This window comes from Sylvia atricapilla, chromosome 5 (assembly GCF_009819655.1).
Source record: "Sylvia atricapilla isolate bSylAtr1 chromosome 5, bSylAtr1.pri, whole genome shotgun sequence".
Lineage (NCBI taxonomy): Eukaryota > Metazoa > Chordata > Aves > Passeriformes > Sylviidae > Sylvia > Sylvia atricapilla.
The window spans coordinates 30,895,215-30,915,957 of NC_089144.1; the positions used below are offsets into that span (position 1 = coordinate 30,895,215).

The 20,743-nt window shown below is 37.6% G+C and overlaps 1 protein-coding gene across 1 annotated transcript in view; it reads right to left on the bottom strand.

The window, feature by feature from the left end:
* Nucleotides 1-1,552: 1,552 nt before the first annotated feature.
* LRIG3 (leucine rich repeats and immunoglobulin like domains 3) overlaps nucleotides 1,553-20,743 on the bottom strand; it is a 38,491-nt gene continuing 19,300 nt past the window's right edge. The window contains exons 4-19 of the mRNA XM_066319082.1: nucleotides 19,622-19,756; nucleotides 18,817-18,960; nucleotides 16,766-16,909; nucleotides 16,307-16,450; nucleotides 15,745-15,888; nucleotides 14,395-14,475; nucleotides 13,670-13,741; nucleotides 13,238-13,309; nucleotides 11,989-12,152; nucleotides 8,726-9,046; nucleotides 7,919-8,200; nucleotides 7,023-7,475; nucleotides 6,665-6,823; nucleotides 5,444-5,587; nucleotides 5,084-5,359; nucleotides 1,553-2,588 (exon numbers count right to left, since the gene is read on the bottom strand). Of these exons, the coding sequence (XP_066175179.1) occupies nucleotides 2,344-2,588; nucleotides 5,084-5,359; nucleotides 5,444-5,587; nucleotides 6,665-6,823; nucleotides 7,023-7,475; nucleotides 7,919-8,200; nucleotides 8,726-9,046; nucleotides 11,989-12,152; nucleotides 13,238-13,309; nucleotides 13,670-13,741; nucleotides 14,395-14,475; nucleotides 15,745-15,888; nucleotides 16,307-16,450; nucleotides 16,766-16,909; nucleotides 18,817-18,960; nucleotides 19,622-19,756 (2,980 nt within the window). The 3' untranslated portion in view covers nucleotides 1,553-2,343. The remainder of the gene's footprint in view (nucleotides 2,589-5,083; nucleotides 5,360-5,443; nucleotides 5,588-6,664; nucleotides 6,824-7,022; nucleotides 7,476-7,918; nucleotides 8,201-8,725; nucleotides 9,047-11,988; nucleotides 12,153-13,237; nucleotides 13,310-13,669; nucleotides 13,742-14,394; nucleotides 14,476-15,744; nucleotides 15,889-16,306; nucleotides 16,451-16,765; nucleotides 16,910-18,816; nucleotides 18,961-19,621; nucleotides 19,757-20,743) is intronic.

Here is a 20,743-nt window from a genome sequence, read left to right on the forward strand (position 1 = left end):
CAATCCACTTACAAAACACAAAAACTCAAGCTACCAGAACAGAGGACTTGGGAGCCTTCATTTCCATTTCTGGGCATTTAAGACATCGAATAAAACTTTAAGTCATTCCTGTGTCTAGATTGCTAATGCAACTTAATGAAAAGCATTTAAAATTCAGTCACTGACCCTGAACATTTATTTAGTTACAGACATCCAAGCCTTTGAAAGATTAGTATCTTTGCAAGAGAGATGAAAAACGCATGACATTGCCACTGTTCTCAACCTTCACCCGCTACAGAATTTAAAGCTTGTTTTTCATGATGGACCTTTAACATGGAGTCCTTATGGACAGACACTAAATCTGGAGTTGCTGTTTTTAACTTCAGTATTTTTTAGTAGGTCAGAAAAAAGCAACGTCTGGTTATAAACCGGAGCTATCACAGGCACCAAGCTCTCCTCTCCCTAAAAACAGGGTCACTGGGGAGGGACGCCTAGGGGAGAACAAGGAGAGATACTGAGCGAATCAAATTTTAGCTTTCCTGGCTTATTGACCTACAGGTTTGCTTTTAACTGAGGAAAAATTAATCTCTTTCAAATGCACTTAATTATAATCAAATACCCGTACTAATGTCTGTCACCACATCAACACATCTGGCAGCAATGAAGATAAATTAACAATAAGTCAAAAAATCTGGCAATATGATCAACTAAAGCACGCAAAACCCATTCTGTATGCTTAGACCACCAGTGACTAAGGAGGGACTAACTTCCTGCCTCTAATACTGGCGCTTAAATTAAAGGAAAATTGCATTGCAATCTGGGTACCAGGTTTCTGGCTGCAGACAACTAAAAGCCCTTAGTTCAGCTACAACAGGCAACGAAATCTTTGCTCTTGCTTTAGCCCTGATGCCTGTGATGGCCTATTCTAACAGCTGCTTTTAATTTAGTTTAAAAGAAGCTTATTTGGCAACCATCTAAGTTTGCACCTTCAAAGCAGGCAGATTTAAAATGCCAGTGTTCTGTAGAATTAACCATTTTGAAGCTTTGCAGTTTTAGTGCAGTGATAACAACAGGATTCACAGGCTTTTAAAACAATAGGCAGCTGTAGGTAGAAACACAAAATAAAGACTGTTTTCACTCAGTTTTAACTACTGTTTTATAGTAAACAATACTCTTTTCTCTGTATAGGTAAAGATACTGGGTCCATTACTACAAATATAATCCAGCAAGAGTCTACAATTGCTCAACTTGACTGAGCAATTAAAGCACAGATCTCATCTATAACCAGAGAAGGGCAGCCAAGTAAGGAACAGAAGCATGAATTAAACCAAAGAAAACATTATCTTGTTTTTGGATTACCTCCTCATGTTGAGCAGGGAGTGGTTGCAGAAGCAAAAGAGGGAGAAAGGGTGTGGGAAAGCGAAGACTCAGGCATGCACTGGATATTTGGCAAATACTTGACAGTAAGCCACTCAGAGAAGAGCTAGGTTACCAGGCAGCTATCCAGTGCCTTTTTTTCTTCTTTTACTAAACAGCTTGGGATGAATTTCTGCGTCTACCGTGTATATCCCTCCACCAGATGCAGGCATACTAAAAAAGGCACAGGCAAACTGCTACAGCCTCACGGGCATGAAAACTGAGAGCATGTGCATGCACATCTGAATTCACAAACTGGGGGATTTACAGCCTTGCTTTGATTCAAGCAGCTGCAACCCACCTTAGCAGTAGCCATGGCAGGACCATACCCACTCTCTGAAGACGAACATATTTTACACAGTAAATCTAAAGGCACAAGTTTTAAGTCAGAGGTGCAAACATGCATCAGAAAGCACCTACATTTGCAACACTGTCTACAACTGTAATTCACACTTTTCATTCTTTATACACTAATGTGGGTCAAAGACCACATGGCAGCATATTTTATTAAAATAATGTGCAAATAAGATGCATGATACCTGCAAACAGCATGGAGTTTCCATTTGTAAAAAGGTACAAATAACAGTACAAAATCAGAATGCTTACTATTCATTTCAGGAAAATGAAGTCTGACATAGAAATACATATGTTATTATTTACACCATTAATTTACAAAACATATTCTTTGCATTAATAAAGGCTATAAAATAATTTTTAATACAAATATAGTATTTTTATATGGATTTTTTTCCCTGTATAACAAATGTAGAGCATTTTGGAAATTATGCTTTATTGGAAAAAATATTGCTTTTTCTTCTGATTTCAGAGCATATGTGGTTTCTTTCTTCCCTTCTTCTCCTCCTTCCCTTTTTAAATAAAGTTCCATACTGAGGTAGTAGTATGTCAAATTATTTCTTTGGTTCCAGAAATCAGCAAGTCCAAAAGGAGCTACGTATCCAGATGACAGGATTGGAAAGTAGAAGTCCTAAAGTTTTCAAAGGATTGTTTGCAAGTATAAAAGCTGTTTTCTCCTCTAGAAACTGTCCTTTCCTTTCCCTCTTCATCTGCCTCTGCATCAAAGTCCAGTGAGACATGATGATTATTATGGGAGGTTTTTGGTTGGCAATTTGCTGGCTGTCTACAGCTTGAAAGAGAGTCCAGCTGAGGCCTCCATAAAGGCTTTCCAAATGTTCCTGAAAGACAGTAAAAGAATGAGCACAGAAATATTGATGCTAAAAGCTGTGTCTCACCCTAGCATACATAAGCGACATTGAAAAGCAAGCCAATGACTGACAAAAGAAAAAGTTCACCCAAGTGAGATTTTATTTAAATGTTCTTCCACCATTTAAAGGAAGACATCCATGTGATCCCAAGTATAAGGCAAGATTCTGTCACTAGAGACATTAAAAACATTTCCAAGTAGTTGTACAGCCACCTACAACTTCATTTCTTCTGCTTTCATGACTACTTCCATACCCATTTTAATTTGGGGAGGGTGGTGAGGGGAGAGGTTGGAACACAGATGAAACTGCAAACACATCACAAGACAAATTTTTAATACAAAAGTCACTCAATTGTCTTCTTCAATAAATGAATGACACATGCAATTTGCCATGCAGTTCAGAAAAAATAGAACAGGAATTAAAGAAACCTTCAACCCCACAACCTCTATCAGGTTACACAACGTTGCCCCACAGTGCAATCTGAATGCTAACGCAATCTCTTTCTGGCTAGCATCTCCCATTAATAATAAAGATGCAGATAGCCACAAGCTCCATTCACTGCTGATCATCCAGCTAGTTGTGGGCAAAGAGAACAGCAGAGTGGGCAAAGAGATTTACACATTTCAGTTAAATTGTAATTAATAATTATCTGGATTTACTAGTCAGGAAAAAAGCAGTGCATGTCACTCTTCACCACTGGGAAGCTGTTAGTATCAACACCTCTACAAGAAGGGCCTTCTTTTTCCACTGAACAAAGATACAACCACCATAAGTCATACTGTCTTATGGACTTATTTTCAGAGGACAATGTGCCACAGGCTGACTTCGAAGAACTCAGGTTTTCATTAATAATTTAACACTATGTTTTTAATAAATTTTGAACTCAAAATGCAACCCTTCTGCTATTGTTTAGTTGTTAGAAGCACGGGTTTCAAGTGGAACTGCGATCTGAGAAGTTACTAAAAAAGGAACTGGACAAAATCCCTATTTCCATCAATGATCTGTAGAGCAGTTTTGACCTAACGCAATATGAAAGATGTTCCTCACAGCACCAAAGCTTAAAATTGTCTTAAAAACAAAAGTCCAAGCTATGAACTTTATGGCTTGTGCATCAGCCATGCGCTAATAAGCCACGCTGATGCCAGCTGTCTTCTTCACTGTGATTATACAGACAAAAATGGGCTTGAATTTGACGACCACGTTGAAGAAGTGAATTCACAACTAAAGACAAGGAATCTATCACGACTTCTTCCACAGCTACACCTCCAAAACCTAGCCATAGGCTCTTTGAGTGAAGAGTGTTAATGATTATAAAGCATCCAAGGCAATGACAATGCAACGTAACTGGGGTAGTACACTCAGAACTGATGAAAGAAGTAACTGCATACATTTTTAGGGAAGAAGGAGGACTATGTGCCCTTTAGGTGATATTAACTCCTGGATATACAAACATACAGTTGGACTGCTTTCTGCAGGAGACATGCTAAAGCCCTATCTGCACAGTCCCACCACAGTAACAGTGGCAGGCAGCCAGGAGGCTGGCCGTGTGCAGTCCCAGGGTCTCTGCCAGATGTCCTGGCATCTGCAACATTTTATAGTTCAAACATCTGGCTTTTGAAGGGGGAAAACTTCAGAGCTTGTGCCTCCCTCCCCACCCCCTGAGAACAAAGAGCCTAGTGATGCACATTCCCCCAGGTCCCCTTCAGAGCCAGCAGACCCAGATCTGGATCAGCCAGTGCTGACACACCAGCTGGGAGACAATCCATGGTACCAGGGCTGTCCTTGGCGCTAGGATATCACAAGGATGAAAGCAGTATGTGGTTTTATATGCATTTTAAACCAAGCAACCAAAACAACATCCCAGATTTAATGAGCTTCAAGGATAATGCAATGCTTTTCTCCTTCCCCCACCTCTCCCTGCAATCTGGATTAAAATTGTAAACCCTAAACTAAACTTTGGGAATCCTTTTGTCATGCACATCATGAGAAAACAACAAAGGAGGGACAGAGAGGGCATTTTCACATAGCGTCTTATTTTGAAGGGCAAATAGTTCTGGCTGTGTTATATAATATATATGCATACTAGTCAGGTCTCCCCACCTGCCCTGAGCCCTCATTACACATCTTTTGCCTGTCAGGCAAAACTTCTAGTACACCTGGAGACTGTTAAGGTATGTTTAAGTTATGTATGCTAACATTTACAGAAATCTGCCAGCTATATTAAGACAGAAGATAAGAATCGCATCACTGATGAGATTTTTACATAAGCGTGATCTATTAAGGTCTGGTAATCTAAATATCCTCATTACACAGTTTGACTATAGTCACTTTTCTGTTCCTCAGCTTCAGACATTTGGGAAATAGAAGGCTGAGAAATCAGTTTGGCTTGGTGTTGAAGGTAGGAAACAAGACAGCAAAGACAAAGACAACAGCAGCCTGAATAAAAAACAACAGCTAGAACATACCCATGAAAGTGCTGTTACTCATAATAGATGAGGGTTCCAAACTTCTGTTGAAATCAAATGTGTCTGCGTTGGGGCTTTTGCTTTTCAGTCCTGTTCCTTCATTTTGAGTATAAACAGAGTTCATCAATCTGCTACTTGTAGCCTGTGTCCCAATAATGCCAACACACTGGTCAAAGGGATCTTCCTGTGGAGGTGAGTATTGATGGCATTCCTTTTTCTTTAAATATCCAGACTCACAGGGGCCCAGGCCTGCTGTTCTCAGGTCAGGGCTGCAACCTAAAAATAAATGAAAAATTGATTTTATATACATTCATCATAACAAAGATTGAGTTAGGACTAAAAATTCCCCCATCAACTTACTTGTACCGTATGCTTCAAATGCATCAGAACTGTAAGCACTGCCTTTTAAATACAAAGTCCCCGAAGTCCCCAGATAGTGGCATAAGAATGGATCTGCAACACCCTCCAAGTCCGTTTCACTGCTGTTATCTAGATGGCAAATGCCTTAAAAATAAAATTGATGTGTAAGCACATGGTCTTTTTTGAAACTTCAGCTTAATTTCTTGAGAAAGTTTTAAGAACCCCACATGTTCAACTACATTTCCTAATGTAGTTTAGAGTTTGCTTAGGTTTATCTAACCTTTGAATAAGAATTTTAATTCCAGTAACTGTTCAATTAATTAGCTTGACAAAGAATGTGTCACTTCACCGTAAAATCCCTGAGTAATAAAACAAAACCCATCACAAGGATCAGAATCAGGGACTTGCTTCTTCCAAAGCACAGAAGACAAATTCATGATCTGTCTGACAGCCACCTTTCAAAGCAGATTGTCAATGTCAAAGTCCTGGTTGGAAGAATCGGAAGGAGTCACTGGCAGCCTGAACAGCTATAAAGCTTTTCAGTTCAATGGTTCCTGAAACCTTTGGACAGAGTCTCTGGCTCTTGATCCACAAAGAGGCTGTTCCTCTCACTACCCTACAATTGCAAAACTACCTCACCATCACTCCAGTCCCAGCTCCTGATTGTATCTCCCAAGCCCTCTCCCAGAAAGGTGCCTTTTCCCTCCTAGTGTAGGTATGTACAGGATCCTTAGGGGCCACACGTATAAATATAAGTACTGCAGCTTTTAACTTGCAGTCACCTTAAATCCTTTTCTGACTCTGACTGTAACGATTCTTTTAACCGGCAAGTTTAAACAGTTATACTAAAGTTCCACTGGTATTACCACACATGCCTACATTCTATTAAAAGTATCCGTTTCAAACTGAAAGAGAGGAAGGCATGCCGTGGTAATTTCTTTTGGACACTCTTGTTTTGAGCATACCCTCATCAGTTTAAATTTACCCTTGAGACTAGAGAAAAACTTTCTGATTTAATGAACACTGTAATGTCATTTGGATGAACAGAAACAAGTTCCAGTTATTATTGTACTGAAAAAATCCCATGCAATAAATTTCACATCCTCTATTAAATTTCTGTAAACATGCTTCTTTAGTGTTATTTCAATTAGTTAGAAAGACAACAGCCAAACTGCAGCTCCTCAAGCCACATGAAAAATCTGCTTAGCATTTTCTACCTACCATTACTGTCTCTCTGCTGCAGAAAATACCCTCCTACAGAAGATGAGAGGAACTGATGGTGACTGCCATTTTCAGATGAGCCATATCCATCCTGCCTTTCAGCCAGTGTCCCTTGGGATGACAGATAACTTGGAATATCAGCAGGCAAATTTGTTTCATCTGTGGGGAAGGAAAACACATACAAAAGCCATCAGCATACTTCAGTTTGCAGAAACGTTTTTAAACTTGTCAGCAAAGTAACAAATAATTCACCTTTCTGCCTGTGAGTCAAAGCACACAAATGGTCCTACAATAAAGTCACTGCAAAGCAACCACGAACTTTTTTTTCCTTACCAAAGTAAACCTTCAGTTTACACACCTGTATTTGTGATGCTGCAATCTTCATTTCTCCTTCTGGTGTGGTAGATGATGACCACCCATACCAAGGAAGTGCCCACCACACAGCAAACCACAGCTATGATCACAATGCCAACTGTGGCCCATCCATCATCATCAAGTGATGGGGCAATGTTTTGAGGAGAGTCACAGGTGGGAGTAGGAATTACATTAAGACGAATGTTGCCTCGTTCCGTTCCAAGCGTATTAGACATTTCACATGTGTATTTCCCAGCATCTTCTACATCTGTATCCACAATAATTAGTAACTGATTGCCTGCAGCAAAGAAATGCCTTTCTGTTACCACAAGAGGGCTGTCATCCTTAGTCCAGTTCAGTCGGGGTGGAGGGCTACCACCAGCAATGCACTGCAAGACTGCAGTTTCACCTTTTGTAACAGTCCGATCCAGTAAAGGCCGCAAAAATGATGGTGTTTCTGAAAAGAAAGAACAAGTCTTACATTCTAAATGATCTTGCATGAGTAAGAAGTGTCCCTTTCCTTCACAGCTCAAGAGGAAAAGCTAAATTAAATGCATCAGTAAGGCCTAATAAAGCTTAGTCTCATTCTAAGACACTCAAGAATTTGTACTTAAAGCCTCCAACTTATTTGTCAATTCATCTGGTTTACATGCTTGATTACCTTACAAGGTAAAAATGCCAAATCATACATGCTTAAGATTGCAGAGAACAACAATAAAAATGGTTAAAATGGTAAACAAAATGTCAAGAAATCAGAAGTTAAACAATCTACTGTCTCTCAATGAAAACAGAAGCCCCTTCTTGCCTCCATCCCATGCATACCAGATGAGAAACATAACTAACTTTTGTTATTTTGAATCATAACATTGATTGTGCTCTTAAGGTTTGCCAATATCTCACCTAGCACCGTTAACGATGCGTTAGCTGAAATGCTTCCAGCAGTGTTTTGTGCAGTGCAGCTGTAAACACCTGTGTCTTCGATCTTTACATCAACAATAAAGAATACATCATCTTCAGGCATGACATGCATGCGCCTCTTGCGTGCTGCAGGAAAATCTGTTCCACCATCCTTCTGCCAAGCAATCTGTGGGATAGGATGCCCAACTGCAGCACATTCCAAACGTGCCATCGCCCCGGCTCGAATGGTTAAGTCCATGGGGATTTTTGTAAATGAAGGCAGCACTAAAGAAAAGTTGGTGATACCAAAATCAATACGTGAAACATACTTTTCCTTTTTTGTACAGCATTTTCTTGAACACCCTTCATGGGCCTAAAATCACCGGAGAAACATATAACCTAAACTGATCAGCAGCCAGTAGAAAGGGAGGGAACTGTGAAGTATGTGAGACCACTTAGATCAAAATCTCGTGTTTTCTAACAGCCTCCTATATGACCTTTCCATGGCATCTCAAACAGAGCATACACTTACCTCCTGTGAGAAAAAGTTAACGTTTTTCCATCTGGTAATACTAATTTTCCCAGATTTACTATGAATTTGGTATGTTACTTGTTTTTTCTATACTATGCTTCAGCACATTGGGACCAGAGGTAAAACTGAATGGTGACCTTGAAAATGGATAAACTTTTAAGAAATAATCTCATATCATAGATCTTCTAAAAGATGCAGATGACATGAATGGAAAATCTACTACTACCTATCATGATTAAAATAATTTTAAGTTTACAGGCGAAATGTAACATACTTACTGTTTACTGTAAGTTTGGCTTTGACAGAGTAGGATGAACCAAAATGATTTGAAATAACACACTGGTATTTCCCTTCATTACTGAATTCAACGTTGCGCAGTCGAAGGATGGTGGTGTACTCCATCACTTCTCCGCCCTGGGCCCGGAGGTGTGCATAATTCTCCATTTCAGCATCTTGCAGTAATTCATTGTCTTTCTTCCATGCAAAAGTCATTGGGGAATCACTGCTGCTGGCTGCTGAACACACAAAACTCAAATTGGAGCCTTTAATTGCTGACTGGGTTTCTGGCTGGACAGTGATCTGTGGTTTAGGAAAATCATCTGCACAGGGGAAAAGAAAAAAAAAAAAAAGTATGTAATGCCTGAGGACTCTTTTCAGAGAGTTAGTAAGCCTTGTTTTATAGGTTTGAGAGAAGAGTCAGGTAAGTACTTATTAAATTGATCCACAATGCTTTTGTTTTAAATTTTGTTAGCCTTAGGGCATTTAAAGATGCCATATTTATGAGTTTATTGTGCCAAGCCATCTCTTATTGAAGAGAAAGCACATTTAAAATCAGACTGTGTGCACAGTTTCTTCAACAACAGCACAAAAGATGGAAGAACTACTCCCTGACATCCCTAAGAACTATTCTGAACATCAATCATGAAGCCTACCTCACATCTTCACAACACCTCAGGGTGCTGTGGGTTTTTCTTTATTGAAAACATAGCTCTTCGGCTATCAGAAACTGCATGTTACAGTTGAGGGTTTTACCCAAACCCACAAAAAGAAATCACGTACAAAAGTCAGTATTCCAGTGATCTGCATTTGCTTGGGCCAAAGGGGATGATGGAAGGTCCCTTAAGCAGGGAAGAACACAAGAATTTCAAGAATTCCTGGAGGTTCCTTAACTATAGGACAGTTACCTTCAAAGTAGCATATTTTGAGTTTACAGAATTAGCTGCCTTCTGAATTATTTATTCAATTGTCTGTACACTGCATGAGCAAAAGGAGTAGGCAAGTAAAGTCCTGGTCTCCCAAAAGCAAAAGCCTTAGTACATTCCCAACTTTCAAGATGTGTCCAATCTGGACAAACTTCACAGGAAGTGCAGGGAAAGCCCTGTGCCCCAAAAAATTCTTCCCTGTGAATCCTGCTGTTTTTCCTAGCCCCTCTGTCTTATTACATCTCAAATGACTGGAAACAGCTATGGGGTCAATATGTTACTTCCCTGAAGAACGTTCGCTGTGTTACAAAAGAAAACGAGATGTGCAGATAGCCTAACCTTGAACTGTCTGCAAAATTCATGCAGCTATGAAGCTATGCTCCTGTGACAGGGGAACATGGATCTGGGGCTCTAAGCGTGGGCTTTAAGAAGCTCCGAGGCCATTTGCTTTTCATGCTTCATACCTATGTCTTACTATTTGCAAATTGAATTAATACATTCACTGACTTTGTACAGGAATAACTAAATAAAACACTCGTACTAAAATTAGCCTTGTGAAAGGATGGAAGAACATACTTCAGTCTTAATTATCCGACAGAAAGTGGTGATAAAAAGGTCACTCAAATAAGCATACAGTACAGAATACAGAACACACTAGGATAACATTAGCATTATGTTTTGTCAGAACAGAGTAATACAAGAGCACATTTGAATGAATGCATCACAAAGACATCCACTTATATACACACACCTTTTAATTTCAGACAGGAGTCAACACACTCCACTTACAAATTCTATAAAATCAAGAGCAGCCATTGTAAACTTGTAAGGCAAAGCGAATACACCTGAACGTCTAGTGATAACACACTTTAAAGTTGTAAGTGAAACACACAATGATTGTGTTAGGAGGTTTTAGTTATTTCTGCATGGCAATTGTGTTAAGTATCAAGGGCAACAACTGACTTAGTACATTTCTTTTTACTAATACATCTTAAACAGTTTAAAATTAATTACCTAAAAATAGCATTCAGCAGCCAAAAGAAAGATCACAACTCCCCCTGATTTAATGAATGGAAGATATATAGATACATATAAATGCCCAGTTTAATTTTTTGACAGGATGCATTTCACATAAATTAGGATGTCTACTTCATATATTCTCCTCTAGTCACTGAGTAATCTGTAATTCCCTGCATTATGTCAACCTTTCCTTCTCAGTAGTAGCTAAAATCTGCTCATTATTTAATTTATCAAATATTTGACTGCTAACAGGAATGGAAAAAACAACATTTTGATACACTATTTTATATTCTGGACCTGGTTTCCCAACGAAAAAGGGTATGAGTTGAAGCAGTAAAAATCAACCAGTTATATTTGCTATGAGAGGAAGTTATTGAAAAGACATCTTTTTGTCTCCAAAGAATAAAAAGTTTGAATTTTACTTTGTAAGAAAAATAAAATGTATTTAAAAAAAAACATGAAATGCAGTTAGCTTTCAAATTTCCCCATGTTTCCGAAGTTTGCACTTTACGTATCAGAGTAATCAAATACACGTCCTTACTCTGAATGCTTAGCCTCACTTTGCTTTGAATAGAGAACACAGCATAGGTGTTCATGAATGGTACTAAACATACATAGAAAAATTTCATTTTTAAGGCAGATGCTATCACCTCAAATTCTCAGGCCCTAAAGTAAAAACATTTTGCTAGCATTTACTATCTGGCAAAATGAAATAAAAAATATTAGTACTGTAACTGTGGTACTCAAGTATTTTTTTAAACACCGTTTATACAAAGGCAGTAATTTACATACTCCAAATAATTTTTAAAGCAGACAACTAGCACACACAAAAAATGTCAGAGCTGAGGCCAGTATGGCTTTTTTACCTTCAAATTTTATCAGCCCTGGAATAACCTCAAGACTAATGGAGTGTGAAAAAAAAATTACAAATAACCAAACCCTAAAACTACATCTTAATTTTGTCTCATTTGTCTCATTGTCAAAGTATGTCTCATTTAAAAGTGATAGTTATCTGAACAATATCTTTTAAATCTAGAGGCATATATATTTACCCTTACAAACTACTGAGCTTTCACTTGCATATTATGGTATGTTCTATGTAAGCAATCTGAAAGTCAGAATACCATCACTCCCTGTCTTGTTCAAAGCCTTGAGCTTTGAGCATCTACATCACAGTTTGGGAACAGAAGAAAATGTTAGTAAGTATCAGATCCTCTCCATTTTATTACAGAAATCACAACATATCAAGGAACCACAAAAAAATCTCAAGCACACTGCAAAATTTGTTTTATGGAATGAGAAATAGAGGCCACACTCACCACAGACAAACTCATCCAGGCTGACAGCAAAAATACTTCTCCCTTTTAGCAGCTGAGGATGGGCACAACTGGCATTTACAAAGCTCTGGAAGTTGTTCTCTGACATCCACTGTGGTAGCCATTTTAACTGGCAGTCACACAAGAGACTCGATGTGTTGAAATGCCTATGAAAAATCAATTAAAATCAAAGCCTGTTTGTAATACAGATCTGTATGAGCACACTTTTGTAACAAAACTAAGGTTTTAGCTCAAACACACAAACTCCAAGAGAAATACTGTCATTACCTGTCAAATCCCCTCCCTTACCCGACTGGCGATGCTGTTCCTGATGCCCCCAGGACATGGGTGGTCCTCCTGGCTGCCAGGGCACTGCTGACTCAAATTCAACTTGTCATCGACCAGGACACCAGGTCCCTTTCCTGGCTCTGCTTTCCGCCATCCCATTCCCCAGTCTGTCTATATACCCAGGGCTGCCCTACTCTAGCACTTTCTCTTGTTGAACTTTATACAGTTACTGATTGCCCAGCCCTCTCATTTCTTGAGGTCCTTAGACAGCTCCTCCCAGTTTTGCACCATCTGTGAACTTGCTCAGTGTCCCTTCCAGTCCTGCATCCACGTCATTTATGAAGAGCACAGGGCTGAGGATGGAGCCCTGCTGAGCCCCACTAGAGACACGTTGCCAAAGGTATAAGCTTCTGCACCCAACCTGTGAGTCAGTATTGCTCTGCACTGACCTACAGAAAAGAAGGGTGAGAGGACAAAAACCCATCCAAATACATTTTTCGCAGCGACCACTTCACGATTTCCCTGAAGATCTGTCTCTCTGATACTACAGCAGAGTAGGACCCAATTACAAGCACTGACAACCAGGTCTTTACAAAAGAATTACAGCACTGCATTTCACTGGTCCAGCAAGTGATAGTGATAGCACTGCTGATCTTAGAGCACATTACATCAAAGTCTCCCTTATCTAAAACCTGTTAGAGATCATCCAATTTAAAATAAGGACTTTAGAGACAACAAACGTAGCAGAAAATGAATGCCTCCCATCCTACACTCTCACTTAAATACACCCATCATATAAAAAAATTAAAAAACCCAGAACACTGACATAAGCTTCTTATGTTACTTCAGAGAGATTACACCAGGCGTTTATCACTGCATCAGGCGACGCCTTACAAGGCTTTAATTTATGCATTTTCAGGATATATATACTTAATAGAGATGATGTCTTTTGATAGAAACTTACAACTCTTTGAGTTTCTTCATTTGTGAAAATGCATTTCCTTGAACTGACATAATTGCATTGTTACTTAGATCTCTAGGAAGAAAAAAGAAAAACAGGATTAGAAGAAAATAATAATTTATTGAACTGAATAGATTTAAGACCCAAGCAATAGTTGGCTATTTCAGTGATATACAAAGGAAGCTCAAGCTCAAAAGTAATAGAGAGGCAAATAAGGAGTTTCATAGCATGCTTAACACGTTCCTGCATTAATTCCAAAACTCACTCAGCCTAACTCCAAAATGGAAAAATCTTCTGAAGATCATAGTAGCAACCATAGTACATGTAATTTCATCCCAAGTCGCAAGTAAAGCTTGTTAGTCGTACTTTAAATTCGGTAAAGATTTTTTCCAATTTTTCCCAATTCTGAGTAAAATGTGGATTTCTACTACTTACAGGTGTTCAAGTGCATCCAAACCAGAAAATGCTTTCTTTGTAATGGATCTAATCCTGTTTCCTTGGAGTATCCTGAAAAATTTAAGCACAATGCAAAAGAAATGGAATTAAAAGGAAGTATTTTTGAGCTGAGTAATTGTGTTTTTGGCATATACTTTTAAACTCTAACTACTATTCAGCACTCACCCATCTCCAGTGCATCAAAATGTATAACATCCACACAATACTAATTTGCTCCCCTTGAATAACTATCTAGATTTTACAAGGATTTTAGAAGACATTTAAGGTGTACAGTTAAGTGACATGGATTATTCTAAATGTATAACTATAAACAGTGTTTTACTCCATAAATCTGCTTTTGAAAATTTCAATGCAATGGAGGCACTTCCATTGGATGCTGCTTTACCTTACTGAAGACTAAGTCTGTCACTATATCTTTATCATATGAAACACTTCTTAATTCTTAGTATGGGAAAATCTCATTTCTTGTTAAATATGCCCATAAATATCAATAATACTTAAAATATTTCAGATTAGTTTGACTTGGAAAATCTTGAATTTCTTTTATTGAAAAGGACTTGGTGAACAAAGTGGTTAAGAGAGAAAAAAATCATCTCTGCTATGGAAAATTTAAAATCTTTAAGTGTTAGGCTTGATCTTTGAAAGACACAAACTAATTTTTTTTTTAAGGCATGACAAGATACAATTATTGTAGCAATACTTACAGCTTCCTAAGTTTATCTAGGCCAGAGAAAGCACCATTCATATCTTCAATAGTCCATGATATTTCATTGTTTTTCAGATCCCTGTTTAAGAGGGATGGCGAAATCAAACCACAAAAGTTATTAAAAAGAACAAGGCACATACTTCTTCAACAGCATGCATTCCTTACAAAATTTTTCGAAATCAGCTTTCTGTTAGGTTGGATTTTTGTTCAGTCGGTTTCTCTAATTTTTTAAGAGAAGCTTTTCCTGATTAACTTATCATTTCAATTTTTACTGAGAGACTTTGAAGACTATTAGTATTTTTCCCACTGACAGTTAAAAAGATCACAACAAAAACACAACAATTTCTAGAATTGTGAGCAAACCAACCCACATACCCTTCTCTAAAGGTATTCAGATAACTGTCTTAAGAGAACGTGCATTGCAGGAAGGGAAAGGATCAACAATCATCCCTTTGAAACTAAACACTCTCATGTCTTTTTAAGTCCGTAATACTAACACCCAGAGAATTATTTTGACATCCCAAAACACTTGCTTACCTATGAAGCATAATGAGATTATAGAGATTTGTGTACAGAATGGTCTATCAGCAAACAATCTACAGGGTAGGGCTGGAGGAGAAAGAAAAATCTAGGAGAAGAAGCCTACTACTTAATACCTAAACACCTCACAATTCTCTGATTTCCTCTCTTTATGATCTCCAACTCTCTATATTCTTAAAAAACATAGTGTACACTCTTCTAATTTACATCTTTCCTAGATGCTTTAAGTGTGAGCAAGCCCCTGAAAATAAAGCCTAGAGGGAAAGGCAATAATTTTGCTCATCTGGCTGACAGATGGATCAGGGGTATGCAATGGGAAGGTTTAAATGATGAGGAATGTATTTAGATTAGTTTACCTTGCTCTTTCCCTTCCTTTAAGAAATGCTATTCCAAACCATGCTCTATTATTTAAAGCATTACTTAAACTCATGACAGTGAGTTTTGTCTTCTTACTTCTGCTATGAGGGAAAATGATTCAGTTAAAGACACAACTATGATCTAGATCCCTAAAAGTGTGGGTAGCAGTACTCTGCTTGCTGCCTTCAAGCAGAGATAGGCCTCTCCCACAATAATGCTACTTCAAGTTTGTATCACAGTTACCATCATCCATTGTGCACAGCCTAAACAAAAGAGGAACTCCTCCCTTTCTCAACTGTTCTGGAAAGAAATCTTACTGTACGAAAATCATACACTGATCAGGGGAATTTAACAAAATGCTCTTGTCTATTTCATCAAGAAAATAAATAACGTATAAACACGAGATTTTTCTTAAGATTTTTGACCTTACAAATTGAGTTCGTCAACTTACAAAATCTGTAGACTGGAAAGTCCCTTGAAGGCACAATCAGCAATGTAATTTACTTTGTTGTTTCCAACGTACAGACCAACCAGCACACTTAAACCAATGAAGCTTGAATCATCTAACCTTGCTAATTGATTGAATGTCAAATCTCTGCAAATTTAAGGGGAAAAAAATTTAATGTTCATGTTGCAGTGCTCATATAACTTAGTTCAACACACATGAATTTTCAGGGGGGAAGCATAATTCTTCCCCTTTATGATTATCAGAGAACACACTACACCATTTCTGACCACATGGCATTTTGCGTAGTTTCGAACAATTCACAAATTACTGCAGAACTGATTTCTGACATTTGAAAACGACCGTGTTACAGCTTTAGTTTAACTGCTACAGTGAAACGGCGCGATCACAGCTAACTTCCACTTCTTTCAAAAAGATATAACTGTCTTATACAGCAAAGTTGTCACCTTGGAAACTTTGCTATGAAAAATTCATAGATCAGTGCTACGAAGCTCATGTTTTGCCATGTACTCGGCTTTTGAAACTGGAATAGAATAAAGGTACTCACAGCTCACTGAGTTTTTGGCAAAATTCCCAGGCATCAGGACTGATCCTGCTGATGGCATTTTGGCTGAGATGGAGTTGCTGCAGCATCAGTAAGCCATAAAGCCAGCCTTTGGTTACTTCTGTTAAGTTGTTATAGTCCAGCTGCCTACAAACACGCACAAACAGAAAAAGATGTAAGGTTCAGAAGCTCAGCAGCATGCATGCTATGCCACAGGTCTACATCTGACCTCACCACACTGGTAGATAGCTGGAGCCTCTATTTAAATATTGAATTTTAAACAGACATTTAAAATATGCTGCTCTACACATTCAATACTGACTGCTTGCTGCTTTTCAGACCACAACTGAAAAATTTAATTCAAAAACACCCTTAAATTTTAACACACAATTCTACTAATTTTGTGCAAATCTACTTAATATGTTATCAGCAGAACCTACCTAGCAAAAGTCTGATACTTACAAGACTTCCATGTTGGTCAAACCCCAGAAAGCACCATCCATGAGCCTCATAACCCCATTTCTCTGCAGTTTTAATGATTTCAAAGCAGGAAGTCCTTGGAAAGTGAGCCCATCTATTTTCCTGATTTTGTTGCGATTCAGCTCCCTGCATCAAAAGAATTTACAGTTACAGCACAGAAATTTTACCTACATGCCAACAAACTTTCTTCCCTCTCTGAAAGAATGAACTTGATTTAAACACTTTTCTTGCACATGAAACGAAGACAAGAAGCAATAAATATCAAACATTTTATTGTAGCACATTATGTTCAACCATGTTAATACCATTCTGCTTTTCTGACACTGAGGACAAGTACTTGGTAGTTCCTTGATTTTCAGACTTTAGAGAGTCTCTATATATCTAGAATGTCATAGTTAAGCCTGTTCCCAAATTCAAAATTGAAAGCAATGTTTATCCAGCAGTAGAGCTGTTAAGGCTGGCTTGTAATTGCAACCAATTGCAAGTCAAGAAAAAGTTAAAATTTTAGTTGTGATAACTAGAGAAAATTGAATATCCTGGGTGATCCCTTTCTGTGTAGCCAAGCACTCATTACATCTCTCCCTCCTCCAGAACTAGTTACACACAGTGCCTTCCCTCTTTTTCAAGTCGTCTTGGCACTCACCCTTCTGTCACTACACTCACTCTGCGCAGGTCAGAAACTGGGAGCAATGTGTATCCTGTGAGGGAGATGTAGGACATAACTAGCTGGAGGGCAAGATGCAGTGACAGGATTAGCTAGTACTACCAAAAGGTAGCAAAAGGAGTGATCATTTGCCCCTTCAAGGAACGCTCAGGCCTACCAAACTAGGAAGAATCTCTCCTTCCAGAATATATTTCCTCATGCAAAGAAAAGGTCTAAATGATTGTCCCCCCATAGTTAAAATACCATTATTTTTCAGTCACAGCCCTATAGAATTCAGATTTTCTCTATGGCAGTCTGACACAAAATCTACCTGATAACAAACCTGAGGGAGAACCCTACCTCTTCATCCTGTGTTTAAACATGAATAAAAAATGAAGAACATTCAGTAAGAACAGACTTCAGTTCCGCCCTATTCTTCTCTGAATACTTTCAGGTAATAACACAAATTTTTTGCCTTCCTTGCAGATAAGCTACCTAACATAACTTAGTCAGCATATCAACTATGAATAAAGGGAATATTTTTTGGCAAGAATATAACCAATATCCATAATTTAGTGTGAATCTGAAGATCGGAACATCTACCAAGATCATTAACAAATCCTGAGCTTCGCAGGACTCTTCTCATACTCTTCTACTGAGGCCTGAGTAAAACTGTTCCAGCACTTGTGTACAGAAGAAACACAGTCACTTTTTTCCACAAGTGTCAAGCACCCTAATATTTCAGTGCTCTTATAAACTATCACTTTCAAGGCTAACCTAAGAGCTTTTTAACTCCTGACATCTGATACGGAAAATAATTATCCAGGATTTGACAAAGTGAAACCCGTTTTCCTGTCCGTTTTCTGCACTTTCTATGTTTTCCAATTAAAAAAAACCAACACCAGTCTCTTTAACTTTACTATTTACTCAGTAAAACATTTATGGACAGCACAGTATCAGTACAGCTGCAAGTCTATTTATTCAAGCATATTGCTTATTGTCATGCCACCTGAAAGCAAATCAATTTCCTTAATTTCACTGTGAAAGCACAAAGTAAATGACTGCTGCAGTGAACTATGTAAGTTTACTTCACTTACTATTTTCCTAATGCTTTTTTTAAACAGAACTATTGCTACTACCCATTTTCCAGCCCTTTTTTTTTTTTAACTTTTATTGAGCAAACAAAATTTTAAACACAAAGACTGTTCACATCTCACCAACATATAAGACTAGTTTTGTTCAGTACAACGCTGCAGTTAGTAAGGGCTGTAGTAATATGTTTTTTCTGTCTGTCTCACTCTGCCTCTAGTTAAATTAAAGGCTAAAGTTCAAGCACTGCCAGTGCTTTGGAAAACCTGAAAACAATTAATCAATTGTAGGTTACACTTACAGGTGCTGCAGATGGGACAGTTTAAACATCTTTTGAGGAATTGCTGAAATTTTGTTCCTGTTCAGTTTCAATACTTGAAGTGTGGTAGACAAATTGTCAAAGGTACCAGGCTCCATAGAAGTTATTCGGTTACTGTTAATATACCTGTTGAAACATTGTCTAGAAGGTTAAATTTACAGTTATTTAATAAATTCTTAACACCAAGTAGTGAAACACAAAGCTCTTGTGGTGCTTAGTCGTTTAAAAATGGAACTTTTTCATATTAATTAGAGCTCTTGACAGCTTATTCTATAGCCAAATAGCATTTCACCACCACCATTTTACTTTACTCTGCTAGACTGTGATAATGGAAGAGGATAGTACGTGGAAATCCTGTTACTTTTTCATTAGTCAGTGTATCTGGCATTGCAATATTCCTAAATAAAAATTAAAATTGTATTCACAAGAAGTCTATCAAACTCTATTTAAATACAAACTAGTCTATCCATAGGGAATCTAAATTCATTTTTATCACATAATTATTTCTCTCAAGAGACACATCTATTTATTTCATCTCAAGAAATTTGCCTTAGCTTTTTTTAATGAAATAGAACATCACATTGTTACAACTCAAGTAAGTTAGCAGCTTATGTTAAACTAGACAGGTTAAAGTAAGAATATTTAATGTCATTTCAATTAAAAGAAGATTTAGTATCTTAACAAACAACTGCCAATCTCAATTATCCAACAAGATTTTTGAAAGTTACCTGAAAGAAAACCAAACCAAAAATTAAACTAAACCAAACAAAAAGTAATTTTTACTTACAGATACTTGAGTTGTAATGATGGAAATGATGAAATTTTTAGCTCTGATATGTTGTTGTTGCTCAAGTCCAAAGTTTCTAGACTCTGAAATGGCTTCAAATGTTCAGACAAAATGTTGGCAATCTTGTTACTGGTCCTGAAATTTAAGGGCAGCAGGCAAAAGACTGTCATTTCCAGAGTAAACACATATTAACTACAAAATTCTGGCAAATGTTAGTTCTTAATTCCCCTACTTGAAAATAATTTTGAGTTACAGAAAAGCAATAAAGTATGTTCTCTATGCATAAATTAATTGGAAATCACAAATTGGAATAGTCTAAATAAATTTTCATTATTATTTCTTAAAATGTAATTCCAGTAAACTGTGAAAAAATGCAATATAATTAAATTACTGCAATTCATAGATTTTAAAAAGAGATTTAAAACTCTATAATCAGCTACTTCTGAAGAGCAGAAATATCTGGTACTTGCATGGAACAGTAAGTCACAGTATTGATATGTAATGAAATAAAGTTAGAGCTGTTTTCTATTTTAAGCAAATTATTATCACAGTGGCTAAACACAGTGTTTGGGGTTTTTTGAAAACTCCCTTGGCATGGAAGTCTAACAGTTTCCAGAAAAAAACGCAAAGCTAGATTATGAAAGATGGATGACAGTGCAACCCCCTGAAAAACATTTTATAATTGTGGAATTAGATCTAGTATTCCAACCTACAGATTTCTGCATATTAGAGGTCATTACAGGAGTTTTGGATTTCATGTCTGGTCAAACTTTAGATCACCATCACACTCAATTCCACAGCAAAAAGTATGCAACAATCTGAAGATGTGCGTATTGTAGTCTGCTCTAATGAACACCCCTTCTTTCACTTTCACACATGAACTTTTTCCAGTGACCCTATTCCATGTTCAGACTCATACACACACATCAGCAACATTATCTTTCAGGGATAGCAGTACATAGGTAAAAGCAGCTCATGACCTATTAAACACATGTAACCTGAAATGATTCTCATTACCTTGTAAGTTCAAGTCAGTTCTAGCTGTGGTACATTCTATACCAAAATTTAAGAGCTTTCCCCAGATCCTAGAGATGGCAGGCAAATGGAATTTTAGTAAAACTA